General features: G+C 45.5%; 1 protein-coding gene across 1 annotated transcript in view; it reads left to right on the forward strand.

Annotated features, from left to right (window-relative positions):
- The window catches only part of LOC120514265 (cytochrome P450 2J6-like), a 50,366-nt gene that overhangs the window by 22,040 nt on the left and 590 nt on the right, over nucleotides 1–27,736 (forward strand). The window contains exons 2-8 of the mRNA XM_039734555.1: nucleotides 15,055–15,217; nucleotides 19,872–20,021; nucleotides 20,109–20,269; nucleotides 20,420–20,596; nucleotides 22,764–22,905; nucleotides 23,079–23,266; nucleotides 23,362–23,503. Coding sequence (XP_039590489.1) covers nucleotides 15,055–15,217; nucleotides 19,872–20,021; nucleotides 20,109–20,269; nucleotides 20,420–20,596; nucleotides 22,764–22,905; nucleotides 23,079–23,266; nucleotides 23,362–23,503 — 1,123 coding nt within the window. The remainder of the gene's footprint in view (nucleotides 1–15,054; nucleotides 15,218–19,871; nucleotides 20,022–20,108; nucleotides 20,270–20,419; nucleotides 20,597–22,763; nucleotides 22,906–23,078; nucleotides 23,267–23,361; nucleotides 23,504–27,736) is intronic.

The following is a 27,736-nucleotide window of genomic DNA, read 5'->3' on the forward strand; positions in this document are numbered from 1 at the left end:
GGCTCAAATTGTGCCAAGAAAACATTCCCTACACTATTACACCAACACCAGCAGCAGGGAATGGTGGAAAACAAGGCTGCATGGATTCAAGCTGTTAGCACCTACCATCTGTGTGAGATTTGTCACACCAGGCTATGATTTTTCCAGTCTTCAACTGTCCACGTTTGGTTCCCACTGCAGCCTCGACTTTCTGTTCTTGGCTGACAGGAGTGGAACCCAACGTGGTCTTCTGCTGTTGTAGCCCATCCGCCTCAATGTTCGACGTGGTGTGTATTCTGAGATGATCTTCTGCTCCTTACAGTTGTATGCTTTGGATTTTACGAGTTACCGTACCCTTTCTGTCAGCTTGAACCAGTCTGGCCATTCTCCTCTCCTCCATAGAACTGCCACCCACCAGATGTTATTTGTTTTCTTGCACCATTCTGAGTAAACTCAACAGGCTGCTGGGCATGAAATCCCTGGAGATCAGCAGTTAAAGAATAGAAAAACTCAAACCAACCCATCAGGCACCAACAATCATTGACATCCCATTTCTCTCCCAAGTGAAGCTCCTGAAGTGTCTCTGCAGGATTTAAGACTTTGTGCTGCTGCCACGTGATTGGCTGATGAGATAACTGTGTGGATATGCAGGTCTACAGGCCTTCCTTATCATTGGCTCAGTGATGGTATGTAAAGTTGAAGGTGGGTTTCACTGGTATGCAAACCCACTGAAGTATACCTCCACCATATTTTCCAAAGAAATCCCCATTTCTGTGGGTGAAGACCACTGGCTCTTTTTTATTTTCATTTTTTTTTTTTTGTTCTGAAATATTTCCCCTTGGGCAAAGTGGCACAGGTTTCTTTCAGTGGTTGGTTTTGTTTTGGAGGCAAAATCTTTCCTTATGGGAAACTTTAAATTTAGTCATCGTCATATCTTATCCAGGTAAGAGCGGCGTCATTAGCATCCTTAAGATATTCATCAGGAACATTCATGGAGAATGTGGTCCATTGTTTGGGTGGGCTCACCACAGGGACATTCAGTGCTTGTTGTGAGGCCCCATCTACATAGGTTGTCCCATGTTTTGCCCACCATTGACCTTTAGAACATTAGAACACTCTGGACGAGAACAGGCCATTCAGCCCAGCAAAGCTTGCCAGTCCTATCCACTTATTTCTTCCAAAAACACATCAAGTCGAGTTTTGAAATTCCCTAACATCTTACTGTCTACCACACTACTTGGTCTCTTATTCCGAGTGTCTATCATTCTTTGTATAAAGAAAAACTTCCTAATGTTTGTGCAAAATGTACCCTTAACAAGCTTCCAACTGTGTCCCTGTGTTATCAATGAACTCAATTTAGAATAAGAGTCTCGATCCACTGGACTATCCATCCATCCATCCATCCATCCATCCATCCATTATCCAACCCGCTATATCCTAACCACAGGGTTACGGGGTCTGCTGGAGCCAATCCCAGCCAACACAGGGCACAAAGCAGGAAACAAACCCTGGGCAGGGCGCCAGCCCACCGCAGTCCACTGGACTAATTCCATTCATAATATTAAACACTTCAATCATGTCACCTCTTACTCTTCTTCAATGTGTGTCTTCCAAAACTGCACACGGGACTCAAGATGAGGCCTCACCAGTGTGATATAAAGGTTGAGTGTCACCTCCTTGGACTTGTACGACACACATCGTGCTATATAACCTGACATTCTGTTAGCCTTCTTAATGGCTTCTTATCACTGTCTGGAAGTCCACTATGACTCCTAAATCCTTCTCATAAGGAGGACTTTTGATTTTTCCGACCGCCCATTGTGTATTCAGACCTAACATTTTCTTTACATTTACTGACATAAAATTTCATCTGCCACAAATCTGCCCAATTCTGTATGCTATCCAAGTCCTTCTGTGATGATATAACGGATTCCAAATTATCTGCTGATCCACCTATCTTGGTATCATCTGCAAACTTAACCAGCTTGTTACTCTGCTGCTAGGGATCTGCACTTGCAATCAGAAGGTTGCCGGTTCGAATCCCGTAAATGCCAAAAGAGACTCTGCTCTGTTGGGCCCTTGAGCAAGGCGGCCCTTAACCTGCAATTGCTGAGCATTTTGAGTAGTGAGAAAAACGCTATATAAATGCAAAGAATTATTATTAATTATTATATTCCTATATTAATCATTTATATATATATATTACAAATAGCAATGGCCCCCACACTGCCCCCTGCTGGTCACCACTCTTAACATCGGCCAATTCTGATGAGGTTCCTCGCACCATCACCCTCTGCTTCCTGTGTCTGAGCCAATTCTGCACCCATCTAATAACATCACCCTGAACTGCTACTTCTTTTAATTTGATGCCCAACCTCTAATGTGGCACCTTATCAAATGCTTTCTGAAAGTCCAGATAGTGTGGTCCCCGGCCGGGCTCAGAGGATCGGAGAAGGGCTTGTGCCTCCTCCAGACAGCAAGGGGGCGTCCGCCCTGGTTATGTTGGGGGCCTCGGGTAAAGGGCTTGGAAGCCCAGCCCTGTAGGGACCCGTGGCCACCGCCAGGCGGCGCCCCAGTGCCTGAATATCCCGGGAGCCCAGCACTTCCGCCACACCAGGAAGTGCTGGGGAAGACGACAGGGGACACCCGGACGGATTCCGGGTGCGCAGCCGGCACTTCCGCCAAACTGGGGTGTGGCTATGGAGGATTGCCGGGAAGCAGCTGGAGCCCATCCGGGTTCCCATTTAAGGGGCCCGCCTCCCTCCAGTCATTGGCAGAAGTCGGGTGGAAGAGGACGGAGCTGGAGGGAGGACTAGAGGCGGCCAGGAGAAAGGCACTGGAACTGTGTGGCCTGGACATTGGGGGAATCGGTGCTGGAGGCACTGGGGTTTTGTGAGTGCACGAAAACTGTAAATATATTGTTAATAAACGTGTGTTGGGTGAACTTACGATGTCCGTCTGTGTGTGTCCGGGCCAGCGTCCACAATAGATAACATCATCTGCTCCACTCTGGTTGTAGCTAGCTGGGTTAAACGCGACCCAGTCTTTCCTAGAGAGGGATGTTCCATTTGGTAGATGTTCTTTAGGTGTAAGCAGAGCTTCATTGGGAGGGCTATAGTCAGTCTCTCGCCACCTCTCGAGACTATGTTTTGTGGACTGCTTTGGATTGATGGGTTCCACTGTGGTGAAGCTCCGACGAGAAGGTAGTCAGCGATTTACCTCCTGGTGATGGTGAAGTGGGAGTCTGGAGTTCATCAGTTGCTTGAACCTTTCTACTCTTGAACTACTTTCTCGTCGTATATGGGGAGGTGCGATCCCAGCCAGCCTGTATAAAGCAATGTGCCGGTGATGATTCGCCATGCCCTATTTAGCTCAGCATCAACCTTGTTGGCATGGGTTGACCTCGCCCACACTGGTGCGCAGTACTCTGCTGTTGAATAACAGAGTGCCATGGCCGTTGATCGCAGGGTCTTAGGGTCAGCTCCCCAGGAGGTGTTTGCTAGTTTGCTAAGGAGATTATTCCTGCTGGAAATCTTCTTTTTGAGATTAAAAATATTTTCTTTAAAAGAGAGTGTCCTGTCCAGAGTGGTGCCTAAGTAAACAGGACCTCTTGAGTTGTGTTTGCTTGTCTATTGTTAAGATGGAAGGTCCAGACCTGTGTCTTCCCTGGGTTGGCATTAAGGAGCCATTTAATGTAAATACTCTGAGAGGATGCTGAGGGCATTGGTAAGTCACTTTTGGATATCTTGGAACGAAACACACTGTTTCCTTTAGGTTTTGTGACCACACATTCATTTTATTAGGGGAGAGGCATTTTTGGCATTGGGCACAAGTATGAAGAGTTGCTCCCAGTGGTGGGTTTAATAAGTGGTAATGTGGTTTAGGGCCAGATTTTTCCATCCTGGTGGATTTGAATGACCACACCTGCACTTTATTCCATCCCAGGTAGTGCCAGTTACCCCTGCAGGTCTGTCTTCATATGAGCTGAAGGGATGGTATCAATGTTACAAAAGTCCAAAAACTCAAACGCACAAGATGAGGGGTCTTTTGGAAATGCGTACATGTTCTGACAAGACCAGCTGACCTCTGATAAGTTTTGTGCACTCAGGCGAATTGCGAGCTGCACAAGAAGAGCAGGCAGATTAAATGAAGTGGACTCTCGAGCCACAGCACACATCTGCATCTTCATCGTTTATCATAACTGCTCTGAATTAGCAGCAATTCCTTATGATTCAGTGCTGGTCTAAATGGGTTAGGAATATGGAAGGAGTGCTGCAATGAAAGGGATCTGGGAGCCATAGTGGACTTGTCACTGTCTACTGCCAGACTGTGTTCAGAAGCCATTAAGAAGGCCAATAGAATGTCAGGTTATATAGCGCCTTGATGGGTGGAGTACAAGTCACAAAGGGAGGTCTGAAAATCGAGAGTCCACCTTATGAGAAGGACTAGGGAGATGTAGTGGACTCAATACTATCTACTGCCAGACAGCTTCAGAAGTCATTAAGAAGGCTAACAGACTGTCGGGTTATATAGCGCCTTGATGTGTGGAGTACAGGTCACAGGAGGTGACGCTCAAGCTTTATAACACACTAGTGGGGCCTCATCTGGAGTACTGGGTGCAGTTTTGGTCTCCAGGCCACAAAAAGGGCATAGCAGCACTAGTAAGGGTGCAGAGAAGTGCGGCCAGGCCTATTCAAGGATTCAAGGACTACAAGGAACAAGTTATGATGAAAGATTAAAATAGCTGAGCCTAATTCTTGTATTAAGTTTAAGTCTTGTTAGGTCTTATTACACAAAGGGAGGTCTGAAAATCGAAAGTCCACCTTATGAGAAGGACTAAGGAGTGGTAGTGGACTCAACACTATCAACTGTCAGACCGTGTTCAGAGGCCATTAAGAAAGCTAACAGAATGTCAGGTTATATAGCGCCTTGATGTGTGCAGTACAAGTCACAGGAGGTTCTGCTCAAGCTTTATAACACACTGGTGAGGCCTCATCTGGAGTCATGGGTGCATTTTGGGTCTCCTGGCTACAAAACGGACATAACAGCACAAGAGAAGGTCCAGAGAAGAACAATGAGGCTGATTATGGGGGGCTACAGGGGATGAGTTATGAGGATTAAAAGAGCTGAGATTAATGCTTGTATTAAGTTTAGGTCTTGTTAGGTCAGAGTGCACTATAGGAGGTCTGAAAATTGAAAGTCCACTCATGAGAAGAATTTAGGAGTCGTAGTGGACTCTAAGCTATTGACTGCTAGACAGTGTTCAGAAGCCATTACGATGGCTAACAGAATGTCAGGTTATATAGCGCCTTGACGTGTGGAGTACAAGTCACAGGAGGTGATGCTGAAGCTTTGTAACGCACTGGTGAGGCCTCATCTGGAGTCTAGCGTGCAGTTTTGGACTCCATAAAGACATTGGTGCACTAGGAAATGCCCAAAGAAAAGCAACAATGCTGATTCCAGGATTGCATTAAAAATGGCCTGTCCTCTGTGGCATCCCAATCTGCCTCTGAGGCAACTTCTGCGCAAGAACTGTTTATTGGAAGCTTCATGAAATGGCTTTCCATGGCCAATGCTAAGATCACTGTGACCCGACATTTGCGCGATAGACATATACTCGCTGACAGAATAGTGCCGATTAAAATGCGCCGACAAAATCGCAAAAGTTTCATTAAATATGAATTAGTTTATATAGGGGCGGCACGGTGGCGCAGTGGTAGCGCTGCTGCCTCACAGTTAGGAGACCCGGGTTCACTTCCCGGGTCCTCCCTGCGTGGAGTTTGCATGTTCTCCCAGTGTCTCCTTGGGTTTCCTCCCACAATCCAAAGACATGCAGGTTAGGTGGATTGGCGATTCTAAATTGGCCCTAGTGTGTGCTTGGTGTGTGGGTGTGTTTGTGTGTGTCCTGCGGTGGGTTGGCACCCTGCCCAGGATTGGTTCCTGTGTTGGCTGGGATTGGCTCCAGCAGACCCCCGTGACCCTGTATTCGGATTCAGCGGGTTAGAAAATGGATTATATAATAATGTTATGAGACGCGGCATGCTGTCAGCATGGCACGCAGATAGTCCTTAAGATCACGCCCTGCATATGTAGGAAGAATTGCAGCAAGGGCATTCCACTATCTTGGCCTCTCTCACAATTTTGTCGGCGGGCATTTGTCGAAAACCAGTTAGCAGGTTTGTCGGCGCTCATTTGTTGGTCGCGGTTTTGTCGGGGCGCATATGTCTATCGCACTTTTGTCGGTGAACCAAGATCACCATGTGCAATTCCAAGTGTTGGCTGGAGTGGTTTAAAGCACGCCACCACTGGACTCTGGAACAGTGGCAATGTGTTCTCTGGGGTGATGAATGTATGATGCTTCACAATCTGGAAGTCCGAGGGACGAATCTGGATGCCAGGAAGACGCGACCCTCTGGTCTACATAATGCCTACTGCAAAGTTTGGTGAAGAAAGGATAACGGTTGGGTTTGGGCTTGGCCCCTTGGTTCCAGTGAAGGTTGCTGTTAACGCTACGCCATACAAAAACATCCGAGATGACCTTGTGGTGACACTTTGGGGAAGACCTTTCACTGCACCCCAGGTGCCTGAAGGCATGGAGGACCTCGATTTGACCTGACCTTCAACCCAACTGAACCTTTGGGATGAATTGGAACACCAATTATGTTCTCATCCCACATCCATACCTGGCCTCACAAATTCATTTCTGATGGAATGGGCACCGATTGCAACCGACACACTCACACAATCAGTGGGGGCTGTTGTTGGGGGTCCAATTCCTTATTAATGCCCATGGTTTTGAATGGGATGTCCAACAAGCTCAGACAGGTGTGATGGTTAGGTGTCCACAAATATTTGGTCATGTAGTCTGTGTGATTATAACGTAAAGCCATGAGAGGCTTTGTGTAAAATACACCTGGACTGACTGGGTGCAGAGAAGCCATTTTCTCCGTGTGATGACCTGCATGAAGGAGCCACGTTGAGATGGCACATTGTGCATAATCCATAGACAGACGGTGCTCTACTAATTTAATATTCTGCTCAACACAATCCCCCCTTGGTATAACGCTGCCCCCAGCTGTTACCCCAAACAAAGTTTGTCTGTTATTTTGGATGCGCTATGAGGAACACGAGCAGAAAACCTGGTGTGTTGACCTCAATGACATGTTTCATGACCTGAGACTCAAGGCTCAGAGAAGAAAGTAACGCATTGTAGACGGATAGATAATAAAGTCGGCCATAAGGTGTGGGATGCTCTGCATTTACATTTTTCACTCGTTCACTTAGCAGACGCTTTAATCCAAAGTGACTTACAAAGAGGTCAACTGAATCAAAGAAGCATCAGTCAGGGGACTGTGTAGGAAAAAGTCTTACAGGACATGTTTACAAAATTGACTTCCACAAGTAAAGAGACTAATGAATCTGTCCTTAATGCAATGGGTGTCAAGCAGGGACGCTGGTATGAACTCCCTTCCTGTACCTGGCCGGGAAGCACAGGTGGCAAATTACCATGAAAAGAGTCAGAAGGTTACACAAATAGGATCTGAGCATAGCATGCCATCCGAAGAATGGGTACACTGGCATATTGTCAGGATTAGCTGGGGAGTCCAGCAAGCGCCAGGAGCGTCTCCCAAAGATAATTCAGCTGCGGGCACCACCAGTTCAGAGCTTGCTCAGGAATGGCAGCAGGCGGGTGTGAGTGAGGCGAAGACATTTAGAGGATGGCCTGGCGGGTGTCAAGAAGGGCAGCAAAGTAGCCAAGAAAAACATCAGGGACAGACTGATATTCAGCAAAAGTACAGGGATTGGACTGCTGGGGGAAAGTCATTATCTCTCATGAATCCCCTTTCAAATTGTTTGGGGCATCTGGAAAAAAAAAAAAGGTGAGCGGCGTTACCATCAGCTCTGTGTCAGGCCAACAGTAAAGCATCCTGAGACCATTCGTGTCAGCCAGGGCAGCGCAGGGCTCGCTCACAATTTGGCCTAAGAACATAGCCATGAATAAAGAATGGGACCAAAACATCACCCGAGAGCAACTTCTCCCAACCGTCCAACAACAGTTTGGTGACCAACATGCCGGAGCACCGGGCCATAAGGCAAAAGTGGGAACTAACTGGCTCGGTGGAACTAATTTGGGGTCCATGACCAGGAAACTCCCCAGACCTTTAATCCCATTGAGAACTTGTGGTCAATCCTCAAACACAAACCCACCAATTCTGATAAACTCCAAGCACTGCTTCTGCAAGAATGGGCAGCTGCCATCAGTCAGGATTTGGCCCAGAAGTTGATTGCCAGCCTGCCAGGGTGAATTGCAGGGGTCTTGAAAAAGAAAGAAGTCCAACACTGCAAATATTGACTCTCTGCATAAACGTCATGTCATCGTCAATAAAAGCCTTTGGAACTTCTGAAATGATTGCAATTGTACTTCAGTCTACCATAGAAACATCTGACAAAAAGATCTCAAGACACTGAAGTAGCAAACTTGGAGAAATCCAAAACTTGAGTCATTCTCCACACTTTTGGCCACGACTGTACGTTTGTCCGCGGCACGGTGGCGCAGTGGTAGCGCTGCTGCCTCGCAGTTAGGCGATCCGGGTTTGCTTCCTGGGTCCTCCCTGCGTGGAGTTTGCACGTTCTCCCCGTGTCTGCGTGGGTTTCCTCCGGGCGCTCCGGTTTCCTCCCACAATCCAAAGACATGCAGGTTAGGTGGATTGGCGATTCTAAATTGGCCCGTGTTTGTGTGTGTCCTGCGGTGGGTTGGAACCCTGCCCAGGATTGGTTCCTGCCCTGTGTTGGCTGGGATTGGCTCCGGCAGACCCCTGTGACCCTGTATTCGGATTCAGCGGGTTAGAAAATGGATGGATGGATGTACGTTTGTCATTGTTCTTCGTTTTTATGCCTAAAACTGCCAGCCACAGGGCTCTCAGACAATGGGGTGCTGATGTTCTTTCATGGTGGAGGCCACTAAACTACAAAGACCCTGCTCTGTCCTTCTATAGTGTTACTGGCTGGCAGCCCTTGGGTTTTGATTTTTTTTTCCCCCAAACATGATGGCAAAAAGCATAAAACATTAAAAACAAGAAGAAGACTGAAATGACCAAGTAACTAATTACTTTATAGATACTGTAGTTGGATTTAAAAAGGTTAAAAAGTAATGTACCAGTGAGAAAAATGCAGAAAAAAGTGAAAATCTAAATCGTAACGATAACAGAGCCAAGGAATGGTTGCCAGACAAGTTCATCAAACATTAAAAATTAGTAATCCACAGATAAACAACCAGAAATAACTCATCCAAAGTCCAAAAGCAGAAAAACAAAACAAACAAACAGGGGTCACTTATTAAACCAGAAGTCAACAACACAAAACTGTAACTGTAACGTTAAACAAAGCATTGGGGGTACAGTAAAGGGGGCAGTGGCACAGCAGAGAGCCCGTGGTGGCCGCATGAGGGGCAAGTTGAAAGAGACCCTCAGCTTAAGCAGCACCAGACAGTCCTTGAGGCTACTGTACTGTACAAACAGTCGAGGGCTTATCAGGAGAAAACGAAAAATATCAAAAGCAAACATGAACAGGATAAAGACCAGGGACCCCCGAGGGGATTAAGAACACAACAAGTTAGAAGATGTACGTCTGGCGAAACACTGAGGTGTGCCCATGGGCTGTGCAGGCTCTGTAGGCCTCAGCAGACTGAGATCTGTAGGTGAGTTCTGGAACCTTCTCAATCCATTTGAGGGTTGTAGGGTCCAAAGGTCGCACTCTCGCCAGGTTGGGCAAAAGGAGTGGACAGGACTCGAGTCCATCGCAGGGACCACACGCACACACACTCAAACACACACCCCACACTCGTACACTGTGACAGTATAAAAATGCCAATTAACATAACATAAATAAAATTAATAAAATAAAATCCGAGACCAAGGGTGGAGTGCCCTCTCAGGGTTGGTAGCGAGATCCTGCCCTAAGTGGAAGAGTTCAAGTATCTCGGGGTCTTGTTCACGAGTGAGGGAAGAATGGAGCGTGAGATCGACAGGTGGATCGGTCTGTCGTGGTGAAAAAGGAGCTGAGCCGTAAGGCAAAGCTCTCAATTTACCAGTCCATCTACGTTCCTACCCTCACCTATGGTCAGGAGCCGTGGGTAGTGACCGAAAGAACGAGATCGTGAATACAAGCGGCTGAAAGGAGTTTCCTCCGCAGGGTGTCTGGGCTTTCCCTTAAAGACAGGGTGAGAAGCTCAGAGTAGAGCCGCTGCTCCTCCGCATCGAGACGAGTCAGACGAGGTAGCTTGGGCATCTGATCAGGATGCCTCCTGGACGCCTCCCTGGTGAGGTGTTCCGGGCACGTCCAACCGGGAGGAGGCCCCGAGGAAGACCCAGGACATGCTGGAGGGACTATGTCTCCCGGCCTGCCTGGGAACGCCTTGGGATTCTCCCGGAAGAGCTGGAAGAAGTGGCAGATGAGAAGGAAGTCTGAGAATCTCTGCTCAAGCTGCTGCCCCCGCGACCTGATCTTGGAAAAGTGGAAGAGGATGGATGGATGGATGGATCAATAAAATTAAAAGATAAAACATTAATTAAAAAAAACGAATTCCTTTTTGTCTTGAGTGGGTCTGACTCTTATCATTTCCATGAAATGGGACTTGCAGAGCCACTCAGTTACGACAAATGTTAGGGAAAAACTGACATAAGTTTAACATGGCTTTCTGATAACTTCACCTTCATTTAATCCTGATACTCTGTATATTCAATTCATCATAATAACTATTCATTGTGGCTTTAAAATCCGTACTGACCCCTACTCTCTCTTCTGTTTCTTCGCCCGGTTTTCTGTGGTGGTGACCTGCGCCATCACCACCTAATCAAAGCGCCGTGATGTCCTACATTGATGGATTAAAAGCCAGAAGTCTACATGACCCTCATCATCAAGTCCTTTCAAGAGAACCCTAAATACAATGAGGACTGTTTCCTTTATGTGAGGTAGAATGCTCAGAGGGGGCTGGGTGGTCTCGTGGTCTGGAGCCCCTGCAGATTTTATTTTTATTCTCCAGCCGTCTGGAGTTTTTTTTTGTTTTTTCTGTCCTCCCTGGCCATCGGGCCTTACTTTTATTCTATGTTAATTAGTGCTGTCTTATTCCAATTCTTACTTTGTTTTTTACTTCTCTTTTCTTCATCATGTAAAGCACTTTGAGCTCCATTATTTGTATGAAAATGTGCTATAGAAATAAATGTTGTTGTTGTTGTTTTTGTGAGAGGCAAACTTAATTACAGCGAGTGCCCATTATGGATATCAGGTGGACGTGGCATTCTGATGGACCGAACTGGGACACTTGTGTAGCACATATGTCCCCACATAAAAGCCCATCCTTGTTTGTTTAATGGCTGCTTCATCTCATCATCATCATCAGAGAAGCGATCAGGACATGGAAAAATAAAACCAAAAAGAACACTTTCACAAAAGCCAAAAGTATAATGGCTCTGAAATGGAAAGGCATCAGGAATGGGATAAAATATCAGCAGAAGTGTGGAAGGGTTTTGGAGAAGAGGGAGTAGAGCTGTGGTGGGATCCAATGTAGAAGATCCATGAGCAGGAGAGAATGCCAGAGAAGTGGAGGAGCAGAAGGATTGTACCCGTTTATAAGGAGAAAGGGTGAAGTTCAGGATAAACACAATGAGAATTTCAGAGAGGCTGATAGAGAGTTTTATAAAACTTGAGCAGAATCTCCTGTGACTTGTGCACCACACATCAAGGCGCTATATAACCTGACATTCTGTTAGCCTTCTTAATGGCTTCTGAACACTGTCTAGCAGTCAATAGCTTAGAGTCCACTACAACTCCTAAATTCTTCTCATGAGTGGACTTTCAATTTTCAGACCTCCTATTGTGCACTCAGACCTAACAAGACCTAAACTTAATACAAGCATTAATCTCAGCTCTTTTAATCTTTCCTCATAACTCATTCTCTGTAGCCCTGAATCAGCCTCATTGCTCTTCTCTGGAACTTCTCTTGTGCTGCTATGTCCTTATGGAGTCCTAAACTGCACCCAGGACTCCAGATGAGGTCTCACCAGTGTGTTATAAAGCTTGAGCAGAACCTCCTGTGACTTGTGCACCACACATCAGGGCGCTATATAACCTGACATTCTGTTAGCCTTCTTAATGGCTTCTGAACACTGTCTGGCAGGTGATAGTGTCAAGTTTACTACGACTCCTAAATTCTTTTCATAAGGTGGACTTTTGTTTTTCCCAGCTCCCTTTGTGTATTCAGACCTAACAGGATGTAAACTTAATGCAAGCGTTAGGCTCAGCTCATTTTATCTTTCATCATCATTCATTCCCTGTAGCCTCTGAATCAGCCTCATTGCTCTTCTCTGGACCTTCTCTTGTGCTGCTATGTCCTTATGGAGTCATAAACTGCACCCAGGACTCCAGATGAGGTCTCACCAGTGTGTTATAAAGCTTGAGCAAAACCTCCTGTGACTTGTGCTCCACACATCAAGACGCTATATAATCTGTGTCACACACGTGCGAGTAGGAGGCAGCTAAGGGGCTTGAGTAATGGTAATGCCATATCAGACCAGGAGGTGGCAGGGTGTGCTAACTTTCTTTCTCATTTCCTTGCAAACCATTCCCAAGAAATCCCACCAGGTTTCTGGTGCCTTTAATGATGTCACCTCTGATTCTGGTGCATTTGATGACGTCACTTCCGGTCATGATGGTGATGTCACTTCCGGCTCTGGTCCTGATGATGTCACTTCCTCTCCAGGCCTTTAAAGCTGCCATCTTACCTTCAGCCTGGCAGTTCCATTTTGGACTCAGTCTTGTGAACATCTCTGTTCAATTATTTTCAAACTTTTGCTGCCAGGATATAATATACAGGTTGTTTCCCCAAACCTTTATAATGTCTGGAGTATTTTCCTTGTCAAACTTGACGTGCTGCTAGCCTTCTTAATGGCTTCTGAACACTGTCTGGCAGTTGATAGCGTCAAGTCCACTACGACTCCTAAATCCTTCTCATGAGGTGGACCCTTGATTTTCAGAACTCCCATCGTGTATTCAGACCTAACAAGACCTAAACTTAATACAAGTATTAATCTCAGCTCTTCTAATCTTTCCTCATTACTCATCCTCTGTACTTGTGCTGCTATGTCCTTTTTGTAGCCTGGAGACCCAAACTGCACCCAGAATTCCATTGTGTTATAAAGCTTGAGCAGAACCTCCTGTGACTTGTACTCCACACGTCAAGGCGCTATATAACCTGACATTCTGGTAGCCTTCTTATTGGCTCCATAACACTGTCTGGCAGTTGATAATGTTGTGTCCACTATGACTCCTAAAAGGTGGACTTTCAATTTTCACACCTCCCATTGTGTTTTCAAACCTCACATTGAGAGAGAAAGGAGGACCAGAGAAGTGTGTGAGGATTGTCCATGGTATGTATGAGTGGAGTGAGGACTCAGTTTAAAAGCAGTGTTCTGGTAACAGAGAAAGATCTCAGTTAGAGGAGGTCTGCACCAGAGGTCTTCTTGAAGTGCTCACCTCTTTGATCTGGCTATGGATGTGTTAACACGTGAGACAAAAGTCCAATCCCCCCTGGTGTAGGCTTTGTGCTGATGACATTGTGTTGTGTAACACCAGGAAGGAGGAAGTGGACAAGAAGTTGGAGGACCGGAGAAGGGCTTTGGAAGCCAGAGAACTGAAGATAAATGGGAAGAAGAGCTTTAATGATGTTGCAGAAGTTGGCCTGCAGGAGGAGCTATTACAAAGAGCGGTAGTACAAGACAGAAAAATAGAAGAGATAACCCACAGAGTGCAGTGTGGATAGAATAATTGGAAGAAGGTATCAGGGGGATTGTGTGATTATGGTGAAGGTTAAAGGTCAGGCTTTTAAGACAGTGGTAATGTACGGAGCTGAGATATGGGCAGTAAGGGGAGAACAGGAGAAGAAGTTGCATGTGGCAGGAATGGGAATGTTGAGATGTGGAGTTACAATTAAGGACAGAACAAGAAATGAGACAAAAGTAGGAGAGACATCTGAGAAAGGACAGGAAAGGAGATGAAAGTGTGATAAGGAGAGACCATGAATATGTGGGCAAAAGAGTGATGGGAATGGTAGTCCAGGGGAAAAGAAAGCAAGGGAGGTTAAAGCGGAGGTGGATGGATAAAGTAAAGGAAAAACCTGAAGGAGAAGGGCTTGACCAGCAAAGAGGTGCAGGACCTGGCTGTTTGGAGAAGGTTGATCAAGCACATTGAGCCCACGCAGAAGTGGAAAATGATGAAGAGGACACTCCAGTCACTTGATTTATGTCATAGGATTGGAGAAGAAGAAGATGGAGCCTCCTACTAATTATAGTGAAAAAGGGACTGGAGGTCAGGCGCTTGATGGACAGTCACTTGGCCACCACTACCAACCCACTAACCAGATGGTGTCACAGTTAGAGGTTAAAACCTGTAGTGTAGCCAGAAATTTGTTGGTGGGTGGGCATATAGGAAACTAGGTGAGCAAATAAAATTTCTTCCAGATGTGATGGTTTATAGGACTTGACCATCAGCAGCCCAATGAGGGCAAATTGAAAATTGATTGGGTGTCGGGGGCCCTGAGTGGATGGGCTATTGCACACCTATGCCCACCCGTGGCTATGCTACTGGTCAGAACACCTGGGGAAGGTTCAGGCACCATCTGAGGATATCGGCTCTGAATGAAAGGCCACAGACGCTGGAAGTGTGAACATCAGAAAGAGGAGACAATTGAGTTCATCAGGCTTCTTTGTTTAGCTACCAGGTGACCCATCATGTCATCCAGATACTTCTTAAAGGTTGCTAAGGTTTGTGCTTCATCTCCATGTTTTGGTAGTTTGTTTTAAATTCAGAGCGATTGACGGTGAGACTCTTAGGACATTTTAGTAACTTGTTCTGGGGATCCATTTTGATATTAGGAGCGGCTGTTGGACAGCCACACATTTAAAGCCCAATTGAACCTCCTTGTTGAATTATAATAAATCGCCTAAGGGTCCTGCAGTATGAATAACATATATAGCGCCTTTCACTGACACACCGTTAACCAGCCCTCATCTCTTCCTCCAGCTTGCTCAAAAGTATGGCAACATCTTCAGCCTGCGCTTGGGAAGATCTCGCGTTGTGGTTGTCAACGGCTATAAGATGGCCAAGGAGGCGTTGGTCAATCAACCAGATGCTGTGCCAAGCCGACCCTCAGACCCCTTGTTTGAAAGGATCAACAAGTTATACGGTAAATTCTTTATAATTCAGTTGTGAGTGGTAAAGCATCAAAGCACGTGGGCTCAGGACAGTTGTGGGCTGGAGTGGTCTCTGTGTGATGCTGGCAGGTTCTCCCTGTGATCAGCCAAAGAGTTTCCTCTCAGGACTTCAGTTGAAAATGATGCTGCCAGGTTAATGAGTGACTGCACACCATCCTCGGCTGTGTGGCAGCATGCCAAGTCAGTAGAATGGTGCCCCCTACAGGCTTTGTGACTGTGCCTGCCAGGATTTACAAATGGAAAGGTGGAATGAGGGCCTGTGGTCAGATTAGGAGACATCCAGTGTATCAGTTCGCCCTCTAGTGGTGACTGCCCTGAACAGCAGCTCCACTTCTGTTCATGCCCTGTGAGTCAAGTGTGCACATTGCAGATTGTGTCAATTAATGCAGCATAGTTTGCTGACCATTGTGCAAGGCACTATATAAAAAGGTAACATTACCTCCCCACCAATACCTCGTTTTGTGATCACAAGCATGTTGTTTCACCCAATGTTACTCAAAGTAAAGAATTACATTAACAAGGGTAGCGCACATAGTCAAGAGATGGATGGCATTCTACCAGTTTAATAATTCAATCAACAAAACACTTGAGATGGTGTTTGGTCTGAGAGGTGCCCTTGTGTTGTGCCCTGAGGCTCCATTGATCGATTTTTACATAACAAGGCTGTCAGGCCCTCCGGTCCCTAACCGGTAAATCTGGCAGACCCCAGGACCTTGACAGTGGGACAGAGACCAGTGCAACAGTATGAGAGATGGACACAGAGGTGCAATTTATTGTGCAATAAATACATACAAACAAATCAGAAAGTGCACTTTCCAATAGTATCCAAAAAAATTAATCAAAATTGTTAAAACACGCTATAAAAACGAACAATGAATTTTTCAAAAAAAATGTGAAAATTGCACTCCTTCAGTTTACCTTCCTATCTGGGCACTTCACCTCCAAGCACATTTAGTCCCAATGAGCTTTTCTTTAATTCAGCCTATAATTATGTTTTATCTTCCCTCTCACTAAAGCTCATGGTGGTCACTAAGCTTTCCATCACAACAGAATTCCAGCTCATCTCCTCACAAAAACCAATTACCTATAATGTTTATATAGCGCCTTTCATGATAAAAATCCTTAAGTCATCCTGAACGATCTCCGATTCTCTCAGCTCTTTTTTTTTTCTGTATTTCTTCTGCATTCACTTCAGGCTTTTATAAGCTTCGCCCGCCATCAGCTGACAAGGGACCTGGTCACCCATTCCTCTGTCACGCGTCCGGCGCCTCTTTAAACCTGTGAACTGACAGCGCGTACGTGCGTGCGTGCTCGCGCACCTGCGCGCTCACCTACACCTCCTGACTCCTGCAGATGAAACGCTCCTCTGAAGCCGACAACAAAGCCACAAGTGATTGTGTTTTTAAAACTTTACTGGACTGTCCAGGCTTGCCGCTTACAAACCAGAGACAGTAAAGTAAGCGACTCCAAAAGAAACGGACAGGCGGCGGCGGCGGCCAATAGGGCCCTTCGAGGAGTGACGACAACAACGCCGTCCAAAATCCTATAGACATACTGTATGTAGATAGACGCCGCATTCACTGTGTTGCCCAGTCGACACGATAAGTCAGCGCGTGAGCCTTACTGCGAGTGGCAAAAGTGCCAATTAAACTCATACAGGTAGACGTGGAAACTGGGTTTTCTGATGAGAAAACAACGTTTACAACAGTATCGTTTACATACAACAGATTTTGGCGAATCGTTTAAATGCAATTATTTATATCCAATTATACACTAATAATGGTAATTATTATTATTATTATTATTATTATTATTATTATTATTATTATTATGATTAAATAATTCCTCCCGTATAAGTAACATTCCTCAGGCTGCCTTCTTCCATCTCCGACACATTTCTAGACTTGGTCCTGTTCTTACGTAACACAGTACTGCAGTATTGGTTAATGCCCGAGTCAACTCACGTATAGATTACTGTAATGTTATTCTATCTGGCATCCCACAAAAACGTATCCATCGCTTACAACTTCTTCAAAATTCTGCTGCCAGGATAATAACCTGCTGTTCTAAATCCACTGAACATATCACACCGATCCTTTCTCAACTTCACTGGCTCCCTGTTTACTGCAGAATACAATACAAAATAAAGCTCTTAACGTTTAAAGCGCTCCACAGGCTCACACTGATCTCCTGCACTCCTCTCGCTCACTCAGATCCTGTAATTTGAGAGGATTCAGTGTGGCAATATGGTGCAGCCTTAGTTTGTGAAAGACAGACACAGCTAAAGACATGAGCATGAAATGATGGTTGTCAATTTCAAACTGTCTATTCTCAATGTGCTCGTTGAGAAAAAACATCATCAGGTTTGAGAAATGTTAACAGTTAACAACAATCTACATTGTTAGTGACTAAATACATTTAGCCAAAATGGTGTTTTGAGCACATTAATGTATAGCTTTGCTAGCGTAGCCTGGCCTAGCTAAAGCTAAGATTATAAAACGGGATTTCCTAATGGTCAAATATAACCAAAACAATTGTTCAGCCTTACCGATGAAATGTAATCCCTCGGGATCTGGTTTGGAGCGTACAGCGGTTTGTAAAATCCCAAGCAGCGCATGCGTGAGGCATCTTATCCATTACTTCACTCCTCAGCAGTGCCACTCGCAAAATGGCGGCGACGTTGACGTACGATTCTGCTGGTCATGAGGCGTTTAGTTATTCTATGTCTATGCAAAAATCCTCCAATGACGTGCGTCATCCTTTCACTGCTGACATCATCGTACACGCCTTCTTGACCACGTGAGTGCAGGCACTTGCCATTCCTCTGATCGCAGAGTTAATTATATTCAGCAGGACGCCACGGGGAGAAACTGCACGGTCCGGCAGAAAGCCAGTGAGGGCACACAGAAAACGAAACTGTCGTGAAGGGAGTCGCATTGTCACAGAGACCCAGTCAGTTCACCCGTCAGAGTCCACATTGTAAACATTGAAACACAACTGTGCTATACACCTGGGAAGCATCTTTTATGGCGTTTTCTATGAAAGGCGCTATATAGAATCACCAGAATGAATCCTCCTCAGCCATAATACTGTATATTAAGTATTATCCCATACCCCCCGCAACTATAATGGGCCTTAACTGGAATCGCTTTAATTAAAGTATGTCACTATATAGAGTAGAAGTGCTGTCTTTCAGAACTATTTTTTAACAGTATTAAAAAAGGTTTATTAAAACTATACAACTTAATCAGTGCCAGTGATTGTAATGCACTTCCCTGCATTTCACCTACCAAGTCCAGATTGTCAATACTAGTTTTGATAAGAGACAAGAAATAAAAACAATTATCTGCAACCTGTATATAGCGCCTTTCAAGATGGACCTCCACCAAAAGTGCTCATTCTTATTACTGTCTGTGACGGTAATGGACATGAATTAAAAACAATTACCTGCAATGATTATATAGCGCCTTTCAAGGTGAACATCCAGCAAAAATAAATTTTGTCCTCAAAATCAGAGGTTGTAATGGACAGGAATTATAAACAGCTACCTGCAATGATTATATAGCACCTTTATTTATGAATAGCCAGCAAAAATTACACATTTTGCTCAATATCAATGATTGTAATGGACAAGAAATGAAAAACAATTTCCTTCAATCTTTATTGAGCATCTTTGAAGATGAGCTTCTGCCAAAAGTACATTTTGTCTTCAATGATAGTTTTTGTTATGGGCAGATAACAAAAATTACCTGCAATGATTATATAGCGCCTTTCATTATGAATAGTTCACAAAAGCACACATTCTGATCAATATCAAGAATTATAATGGACAGGAATTAAATTAACTACCTGCAATGATTATATAGCGCCTTTCAAGATGAACATCTGCCTAAAGCACACATTCTGTTTATACCACTATTTGTAATGGACAGGAATTAAAAACAATCACGTGCAATTTTCTTTATATATAGCACTGCTACAAAAAGTATACATTCTTATCAATATCAGTGATTGTAATGGACAAGAAATAAAATCAATTACCAGACATCTTAATATAGCGCCTTTGAAAGTAAATATCTGACATGAGTACGCATTGTCTTTGATTGTAGTTTTAGTTGTGGCCAGGAAATTAAAATAGTTACCTGCAATCTTTATATAGTGCCTTTCAAGATGAACATCTGCCTAAAGCACACCCTCTCTTGATGCCACTATTTGTAATGGATAATCACGTGCAATTTTTATTTTATTATAGCGCCTTTCATGGTGCACCTCATCCCAAAGAGCAGCTCTATATAACTGACATTCTCTTTGACTGAAGCACAAACTGGCACAGTGGGTCTCACAAGGCTGTGCAGAACTGAGATTTGAACCCTTGTCCCGCACTGCAGGGCATATCCAAAAAAGAAGTTCAAATAGGACGCGCTCTTTGTCCGTCTCCGCAGATGTGTAGCAGTGAATTCAAAACCTGCTGGCCATAGTTTGTCCCTGAGCCTTAACAATGGTAGTTTCTGAACTGGACGACAGCTGCTCTTCTAGTTAGAAGGTCCACCTGCTCCCAGTCCAAAGCTTTGTGAGCATGGAGAGTGGGATGTCTAACCTCAAATGTGCCCCCTTTTACCCGGCCAGGCGTGGTGCTCAGCAGCGGGTACCGCTGGAAACAACACCGGAGATTCATGCTGACAACTCTGCGAAACTTTGGCGTTGGCAAGAAGAGCCTGGAGTCCACCATCGTCGAGGAGCTTGGGTATTTTCACCAGGCCATTCAAGAAGAGCAGAGTAAGTAGCATGGCACCATGGGCAGCCTGGTATCGTGATATGGGTGTGAGTCCTGCCGTACCTTCATGTCCCCTTCATCACCTACAGGTAGACCTTTCGAGCCTCACTTCCTCATTAACAATGCCGTCGCCAACATCATCTGCTCAATCGTTTTTGGCCGCCGCTTCGAGTACAGTGACCAAAGGTTCCAGGAGCTGCTGCATCTCATCTTTGAGGCTCTGTTTCTGGAAGGGACCATTTGGGCTCAGGTAAGGCTACTGTGTCAAGGTGATTGATGTGTAACTTGGTCCTTGGGCTCCAAACCTCCTGAAGCCTTGAAACACATGGAGAGGCTTTCTGGAATGCCTCTGGTTTCACTGCCACATTTTAAAAAGCTTCTGATGGTACTTCTCTTCCAGCTCTACAATGCCTTCCCCACGATAATGAAGGTCCTACCAGGGCGCCACCATGTCATGTTTTCAGACTACGACAAGGTGGTCGAGTTTTTGAGGTCAGAGATTGAAGAGCACAAGAAGGACTGGGACCCCGCAGCACCGCGCGACTTCATCGACTGCTACTTGGAGGAAATTGAGATGGTAACGTATTGAGGACAATGACGCCAAAGTCATGCCAGCTTTTACTGAAGTCTTTAGCAGAGCCCAAGTAAAAGTCGGAAACAACAGTTTTGATAAATATGTGGGGTAACATGAAACCCATGTGGCATTCGCACTAAAAAAAAATATCGGGAATGGTCTCCCCTCGACTTTCTCGTATATTCAGATATGGGGATGGATATTTGAGGAGTAAACCACAAGACAATGATGATATTTTTATATCATGTACATTAAAGAACCATCAACAACAAATCAAATCAAATTAATAATATATTGAACAATTATTCTAAAAGTAAAGTTGAATAAATCGGACTCTGCGGCGGCATGAATAAAAGGTTAAGTACCACTTCTAGTTAGCGGAAATAGCCCAAAAGTTAATAGAAATCTACGTTTTGTACCGAATGTTTGTATGTAAAATTTGGTTGAGCCAAGTGAAAGTGAACTCAAGTTATCGTGTTTACACACACACGTTTAGACAGACGCACAGACTTACTTACAAAAATGGTATTTTTGGCCTTGGGGATGTCTTAAACGTCGAGATTCATCAAAGTTTCGAAAGTGGAATTTTTGGAGGATTCCAATAATCTCCCTATAATTTGTATACGAGAAAGTCAGGGAGGTCTAAAACATCAAGATTCGTCAAAATCTCGAAATTGAATTTTTGGAGGATTCCAATACTCTCCCTAAACTTCGTATACGAGAAAGTCAGGGAGGTCTAAAACATCAAGATTCATCAAAATCTCGACATCAAATCTTTGGACGATTACAATATTTTCCCTATACTTTGTATACGAGAAAATAAAAAATGTATAAGCCCGACCTTCCACAGGCTATGACAGGTGAGGGACAATTGGTTCACAGGTCACCCTTGAAGTGTTCAAAGCTACTGCCCCCCTGATGGCTTTGTCTTTAATTGCATCTCCCCCTCCAAAGATGGCCAGGAACCACAAGTTACATTTGTTCAGCCTGGAAAAGTCCCATGAAACCTAACTGTTGATAGAGTGTTGCCCTCTAGTGGATGTCTCCCATAATTCAGTTTTTCTGGCCTTTCATAATTGTGTTACCACCACTGAAGGTCAATGAAGTTGGGTGTCCTTCCCCATGGTGGGTCTCTACAGTACAAAAAATCCAATTCTGACTTTCATCTTCTCTGTGCTCACCTAGAGAAGTTCATGCGTCAAATACTCTTCTGTTCAATAGGCTGAGTATTTCAGTATTCTGTCGCAGTTTTTGGAATTTGAGGCTCTGTCCACCATTAGAGAAGGGCCACAGTCTAGCCAATTGATGCTCATTTGGTCATCAACAAGTTGCAATCTCAGATTTCATTAAGTAGGCAAAAATGTGCATCTCAGGTTTATCATTTATAAAACAAACAAACAGTTTTTTGAGGTAGATAAAGATGTGTAATCTTAGAGCTATAAATGACTAGCCATCCCCCGCGGCTTCGCCCGTGTATTAGTGAAACAGGACAGCGAGGACGGCCTCACCAAGCTCTGTAGTCCTGACGTCACTCTTTCCCTTCCCGTTGGAGAACAGCCTCTCTCTCAGATTAGCGTGAATATATCGCTACCGCAAGCAAACTCTGATTCTTAGCGCAATGACAGAAGTCACAAAATCAACCGAAATGTTCAAGCAAATTCTAGAAAAGAAAAGATCTAAATCCGTTAAGTAGTTCTCTCGTTCGCTAACTAAGTGGACTTAAGGTTACGCCCTGTCTGCAGACGCGTGAGTGATGAGGGCCCCGCAGCCCGATGACTCTCTCTCGGATCTGCGCTAATAAATCGATACTGCAAGCGAACTATGATACTTAGTGCAATGAGAGAAGTCGCAAAATCAACGGAATGTTCAAGCAAATTCTAGAATAAAACCTGATCTAACTCCATTAAGTAGTTCTCTCGTGAAAAGCGGACAAACATACAAATGGGTCTAAAAAACTATAAGAAATTTTGCGCTTGGACCACGAAATTCTTTAAACCGTTTCTTAGCGAGCACCTATGAGTCAAGGGTAACCTACATTTCAAATGTCAAGCCCCAAGTCCTCGTGGTTCGGGAGATTTCGTGATGAGTGAGTCAGTGGTATTTGGCTTTTATAGGTATAGATCAGGGAGTCAGCGGTGGGATTTAATTTTTATTTTATGGTTTCCAACAGCGTAAAAAGGATGTAGAGGCAGAATTCCATGAGGAAAACCTGAGCTATACCCTTCTGGACCTCTTTGTGGCGGGAACGGAGACGACGTCCACGACTCTACGATGGGCGCTGCTCTACATGATGAAATATCGAGATGTTCAGGGTAAGATCTGGCCATTTGCGATATCATGCAGCGAGTGTAAAAGTCGATATTCATGGAGGCTCAGAAATGAGGATTACTGTGTGAAAGCCTCAGTCCTTTTTGGTGGGGAGGAGGAGGATGATATCTTTGTGTTGCATAAGACTAACTGTCGCTCCCACTCTCACTCCCGGTAGAAAAAGTCCAAAAGGAGATTGATGCCGTACTCGGTAGAGACCAGCCTCCGTCAATGCAGGACCGGAACAACCTGCCCTACACTGACGCCGTGATTCATGAGATCCAGAGAATGGCTGACATTATCCCAATCAACATGGCCCGCAAAGCTGACGAGGAGTTCTCCTTGGGTGGATGCATCATTCCAAAGGTGAGATGAACACAAGGTGGTGGCACCTAAGAGTTCAGCGAGTGGCGTTTGAAGGGAACCATAACTCTCTCTCTCCCTCTCTGTCCCCCCTCCAGCACACCACAGTGCTTGTGAACCTGAACTCGGTGCTCTTCGACGAGGAGGAGTGGGACGACCCGTACACGTTTAAACCCGAGCGCTTTCTTGATGCCAATGGAAAGTTCGAGAAAAATGACGCCTTCTTTGTTTTCTCAGCTGGTAAAGCGTTTTCCTGTTTTTCTCTTACGTAGAGACGAAGCCCTGCAATATGGGAAACAACTCAGGCACCAGAAAGGGAGATGTTGGGATTGTGGCGTATTTTGTTTTATTTTTCTTTAACCCCACACGCACACACACACCCCCCCTTCTCTGTTCCCTATTAACGTCTTTTGTATTTTTTGGAATTCTATCTTGTTGCCTTTTCCTGCTGTTAATCTAACGGGGTCTTCACGTGTGACCTAAGGGGCTCCATTGACACGCTCCGTTGGCCTCGGCTCTGCGCCGAGACATTTGCTCCCCTGCTCGTGTTATTTGGCTCCTTTCTTTGGATTCCTTTTATCTTCTCTGGATTTAGAATTTCACATTGGACTCTTTGATCTGTGGACTTAACTGCTCTTGTGAAAGATATCGTTCTTGGAATTCTAGCTTTGGTTCATTTTTAGTTTTGTCTTTTCAGGCAATCTTTTGTATTTTGCCCTTTGCAATTCTTTTATTACTGAACTTTATTTATACAGTGGGGTTGAATGACAAACAGAATGAGGCCATTAGAATGTTGGGGTGACAGCTGGGATGCACCGTTTAATGCAGATGAAAAGACAGAAAAAAATGAAACGAGCGCTCTGTGGCGAGTTCCAAAACAAGAGGAACAGGCAGTGGCCCGGGGGAACGCCTCCTTATGGCTTCAGCGGTCTTGGGTCAGGCTTCTGGCAGAGCTCCATACCCCTGGCTGCTCAAAATACGACACCACTTTCCAGGGACATCACGTCTTCTACCGTCTGGGCTTGGAGGGGCGGAGCGTCGTTGGTTTAAATTTCTCTCATTGGGTATCTCCTCAGCCCTGGCAAGGAGAAAGGAGACAGGTCTGCGACAGTGCGGGTCCTGCTCCACGCTCCCTCTTCTCATTTTGGGAGCCCCTTGAACCCGACACCATCGATAGTCAGGATGGGGATGAGCCGTACAGATGAGGACACCGCATGAAGCAAGGGGAAGGTGCAAAAGTGATCAGTGCTTTTGTTAAAAACAAGTGTTCAAAAGTGCAGTGCGTAAAACTGCCAAACAAATAAATAATCCAATTAAAACATGGTGAACAGGGAGGTGGAGATCTGCTCTAGAGAGGAGAGGAATGAAGGTCAGTAGGACCACCAGGACAGAATACATGTGTGTGAATGAGAGGGAGGTCAGTGGAATGGTGCCAAGGCATTCACATTGGGGCTCTCCCCCTAAGCCTCATCGACCCTCGCTGCCATCCCGGTCTTACACGGTCACTTCTACTGCTCAGCCGGATCAACCCATTTCATCTGCCCCTGAGTGTCGGCTATACACTCATCTGCAGGGGCTCACCTCCCAGCTGCCTGCCTTCTCTCTCACAAGCCCCCCGCCCCGGCTCTTTCCTCCTTCTTCTTCTTCTTCTTCTTTTTCTCTCCACTAACCTCTGTTCTTTCTATTCCTTCTTTTCTTTTTCTCCTCGCACTTCCCCAATTTTATAATGGGGACGTGGAACCACCATGCAATCAGCAGCTCCCGCCATCAGTCAGAGTCACTGTCTTGTCTTGGTGGAGCTCCCTATGACTCTGCTTTCCCTTTTGTATTCTTTAAATGTGTAATCTTTGTCAGAATGCCTCAAATCTCACAGACGTTCTGTGGTTTATAAGGTATCTTATATATAAACGTCTAAGCGTGGAAGTGTGTGGGTCTATCCGGCCTGGAAGTGAGAGGTGAAGTTGGGGTAAGGACTCCACCTCTGAGGGAAACAGAAACTCAATTGCTAATAACACAAGCGAGGCCAGCACGTTGGCAGTGCTGTAAGACCCATTAAAATCTCATAAATTTATCCATGGAAACCCACCAGGACATAACCTCTTACAGTGCTTTTGATGTGGAGGAGCAGCAGCTCTACGTTGAGCTCTTCCCAAATGTCAGTCAGTCAGTCAGTATCCAACCCGCTATGTCCTAACGCAGGGTCACGGGGGACTGCTGGCGCCAATCCCAGCCAACTTAGGGTGCAAGGCAGGAATAAACCCTCAGCAGGGCGCCAGCCCACCGCAGGGCACACACACACCCACACACCAAGCACACACTAGGGGTAATTTTATGATCGCCAGTGCACCTAACCTGCATGAGTTTGGACTGTGGGAGGAAACCCACGCAGACACGGGGAGAACGTGCAAACTCCACGCAAGGATCTTCCCAAATGTCTCAAAGAACATCTCAAAGGCCGATGAGGCCACACACCCTACAAAGGAAGTTCATTTCTGCCACTTATATTCTCAATCTATTCTTTAGGTCACTACTCACAGCTCATGGCCATAGGTGAGAGTAAGAACTTAGATCAACCGGTAATCAAGAGCTGTGCCTGACCGGTACAAATGTCCACATAAGTGCTGCCTCAGAACTATTCAGGACACTCTGTAGAGGAAACCAGTGGTTCTGCCATGTTGTGTGTGGCAGGAATGGAGTGGTGATGACCTCTGATAGGGATATGATATAGTCGAGTGGTGGAAGGAACACTTCTTGGACCTCCTGAACTCCACTGGCACACCTTTCTCAGAGGGGCTTAGGAGGGCACCCAGTGTGGTGCTGAGGTGTCACCCACTGCACTCAGGTGCCAATCCGGGTGGTTTGTTGTGTGGTGGGTGCTATCAGTGCATCCTCCCAATCCCCTCCTCCACTTATTACTGGAAGTTCTCCTCGATGGCCAGACTCTAGGAGTGGATGACATTTGCTTGGACTTACTGAAGGCTCTGGAAGTTGTCGGGTCGTCCTTGTTGAAATTGCCTTTTCAACTTTGTGTAGAAGTATGTGACAGTGTCTTTGGATTGGCAAACTGGTTTCCCTGTTTATAAGATTGGGTGTGCTCCAACTTTAGGTTCATCACACTGTTTATCCACCCAGGGAAGATCTATGTCAAGGTGCGAGAAAGGAAGGTCCAGCAGGTGTTCGAACCTCAGATTCAGGAGGAATAATGTGGGTCACGGAAAACCAGGCATGATCTTTACATCATGGGAATTCTGGAGGGGTTTCATGAGAGTATGTCCAACCAGTCTAGATGTGTTTCGTGGACATGGAAAAGGCATATGGCTGCATCTCTCAAGGTGTCCAGTTGGGAATGTGGCGTATCAGGCCTGCTGTTATGGACCATTCGCTTCTCGCACAACAGGAGCAAGAGCTTTGCTCACATTGCCGGCAGTAAATCAGACTCACTTGCAGTGGGTATGGGACACCCTTTGCCAGTTCTGTTCATAATTTTTAATCAGCAAGATTTCCAGGTGTGGCCAAAGGGTGCAAAGGGAGGGAGTTTGGTGACCTCAGGATGGCATCTCTGAATTTTTGCAGATGATGTGGACCTGTTGGCTTCATCGGCTGGTGGCCTCAGACATACACGGGGTACTGAACCGCCATGATATGCCAGGTGAATTCGGTCGTGGGCTGTGTTAGCTGGGTGCAGCAGCCATGTGGCAAAAAGGTTTGCAATCTAACGGAAAGACGAGCAAAACGTCAGGCCCCTAAGCACTGTCTGCAATGCAACTGTCCATGTTTGTGTCTGGGGAAATGTGGAAATTATTATGCACATCAATTGTTTGGATAACCTCTCCTGCACAAGTAAAAGAAAAAGATATAAGAAAAGGGCATAAAGCAGCACACTTGTACTGTCCTGTTCGTGACGTCAAGCTGTGATTTGGTGTTGGTCACAAACCATGTCGGGTGAGGGACGCGTACTGAATCTGCAGGAGCACAGCAGTAGACACTCGACACACCTTTACTACTGTATTTATGCTGGAGTTTTGATATTGACGTGTTGCTGTTTTTCCTTTGTTGACAAAAATTCCGCATTTTTGGCTCATTTTTCCAAGGCGAAAGCATAACACTAAAAGAGATGAAGAGCAGAAACCCCTCTGATTTTCACACAAAGAACTCGTGCCACAGTTTCTTTATTTTATATGTTGGATTGCATTGCATTTGGCACAGATAGTCCTCCATACAGGTGGCATCCTGCTGCAGAGACAGCATTACTGCCTTACCGTAAGGAGACTGCGATTTATGTGTTATCTCGAGTCCACGTGGGTTTCCCCAGGTGCTCCAGTTTTCTGCTACGGACCAGAGACATGCAGGTTAGGTGGATTGGCGATGCCAAGTTGCTTTGTATGTTCACTCTTGCGATGGCCTGGAACCCAGTCCAGGTGTTGTTCCTGCCTTGTACTCACTGATTGCTAGTACAGGCTCTAGCTTCCCTGT

Source organism: Polypterus senegalus, chromosome 14 (assembly GCF_016835505.1).
Source record: "Polypterus senegalus isolate Bchr_013 chromosome 14, ASM1683550v1, whole genome shotgun sequence".
Lineage (NCBI taxonomy): Eukaryota > Metazoa > Chordata > Cladistia > Polypteriformes > Polypteridae > Polypterus > Polypterus senegalus.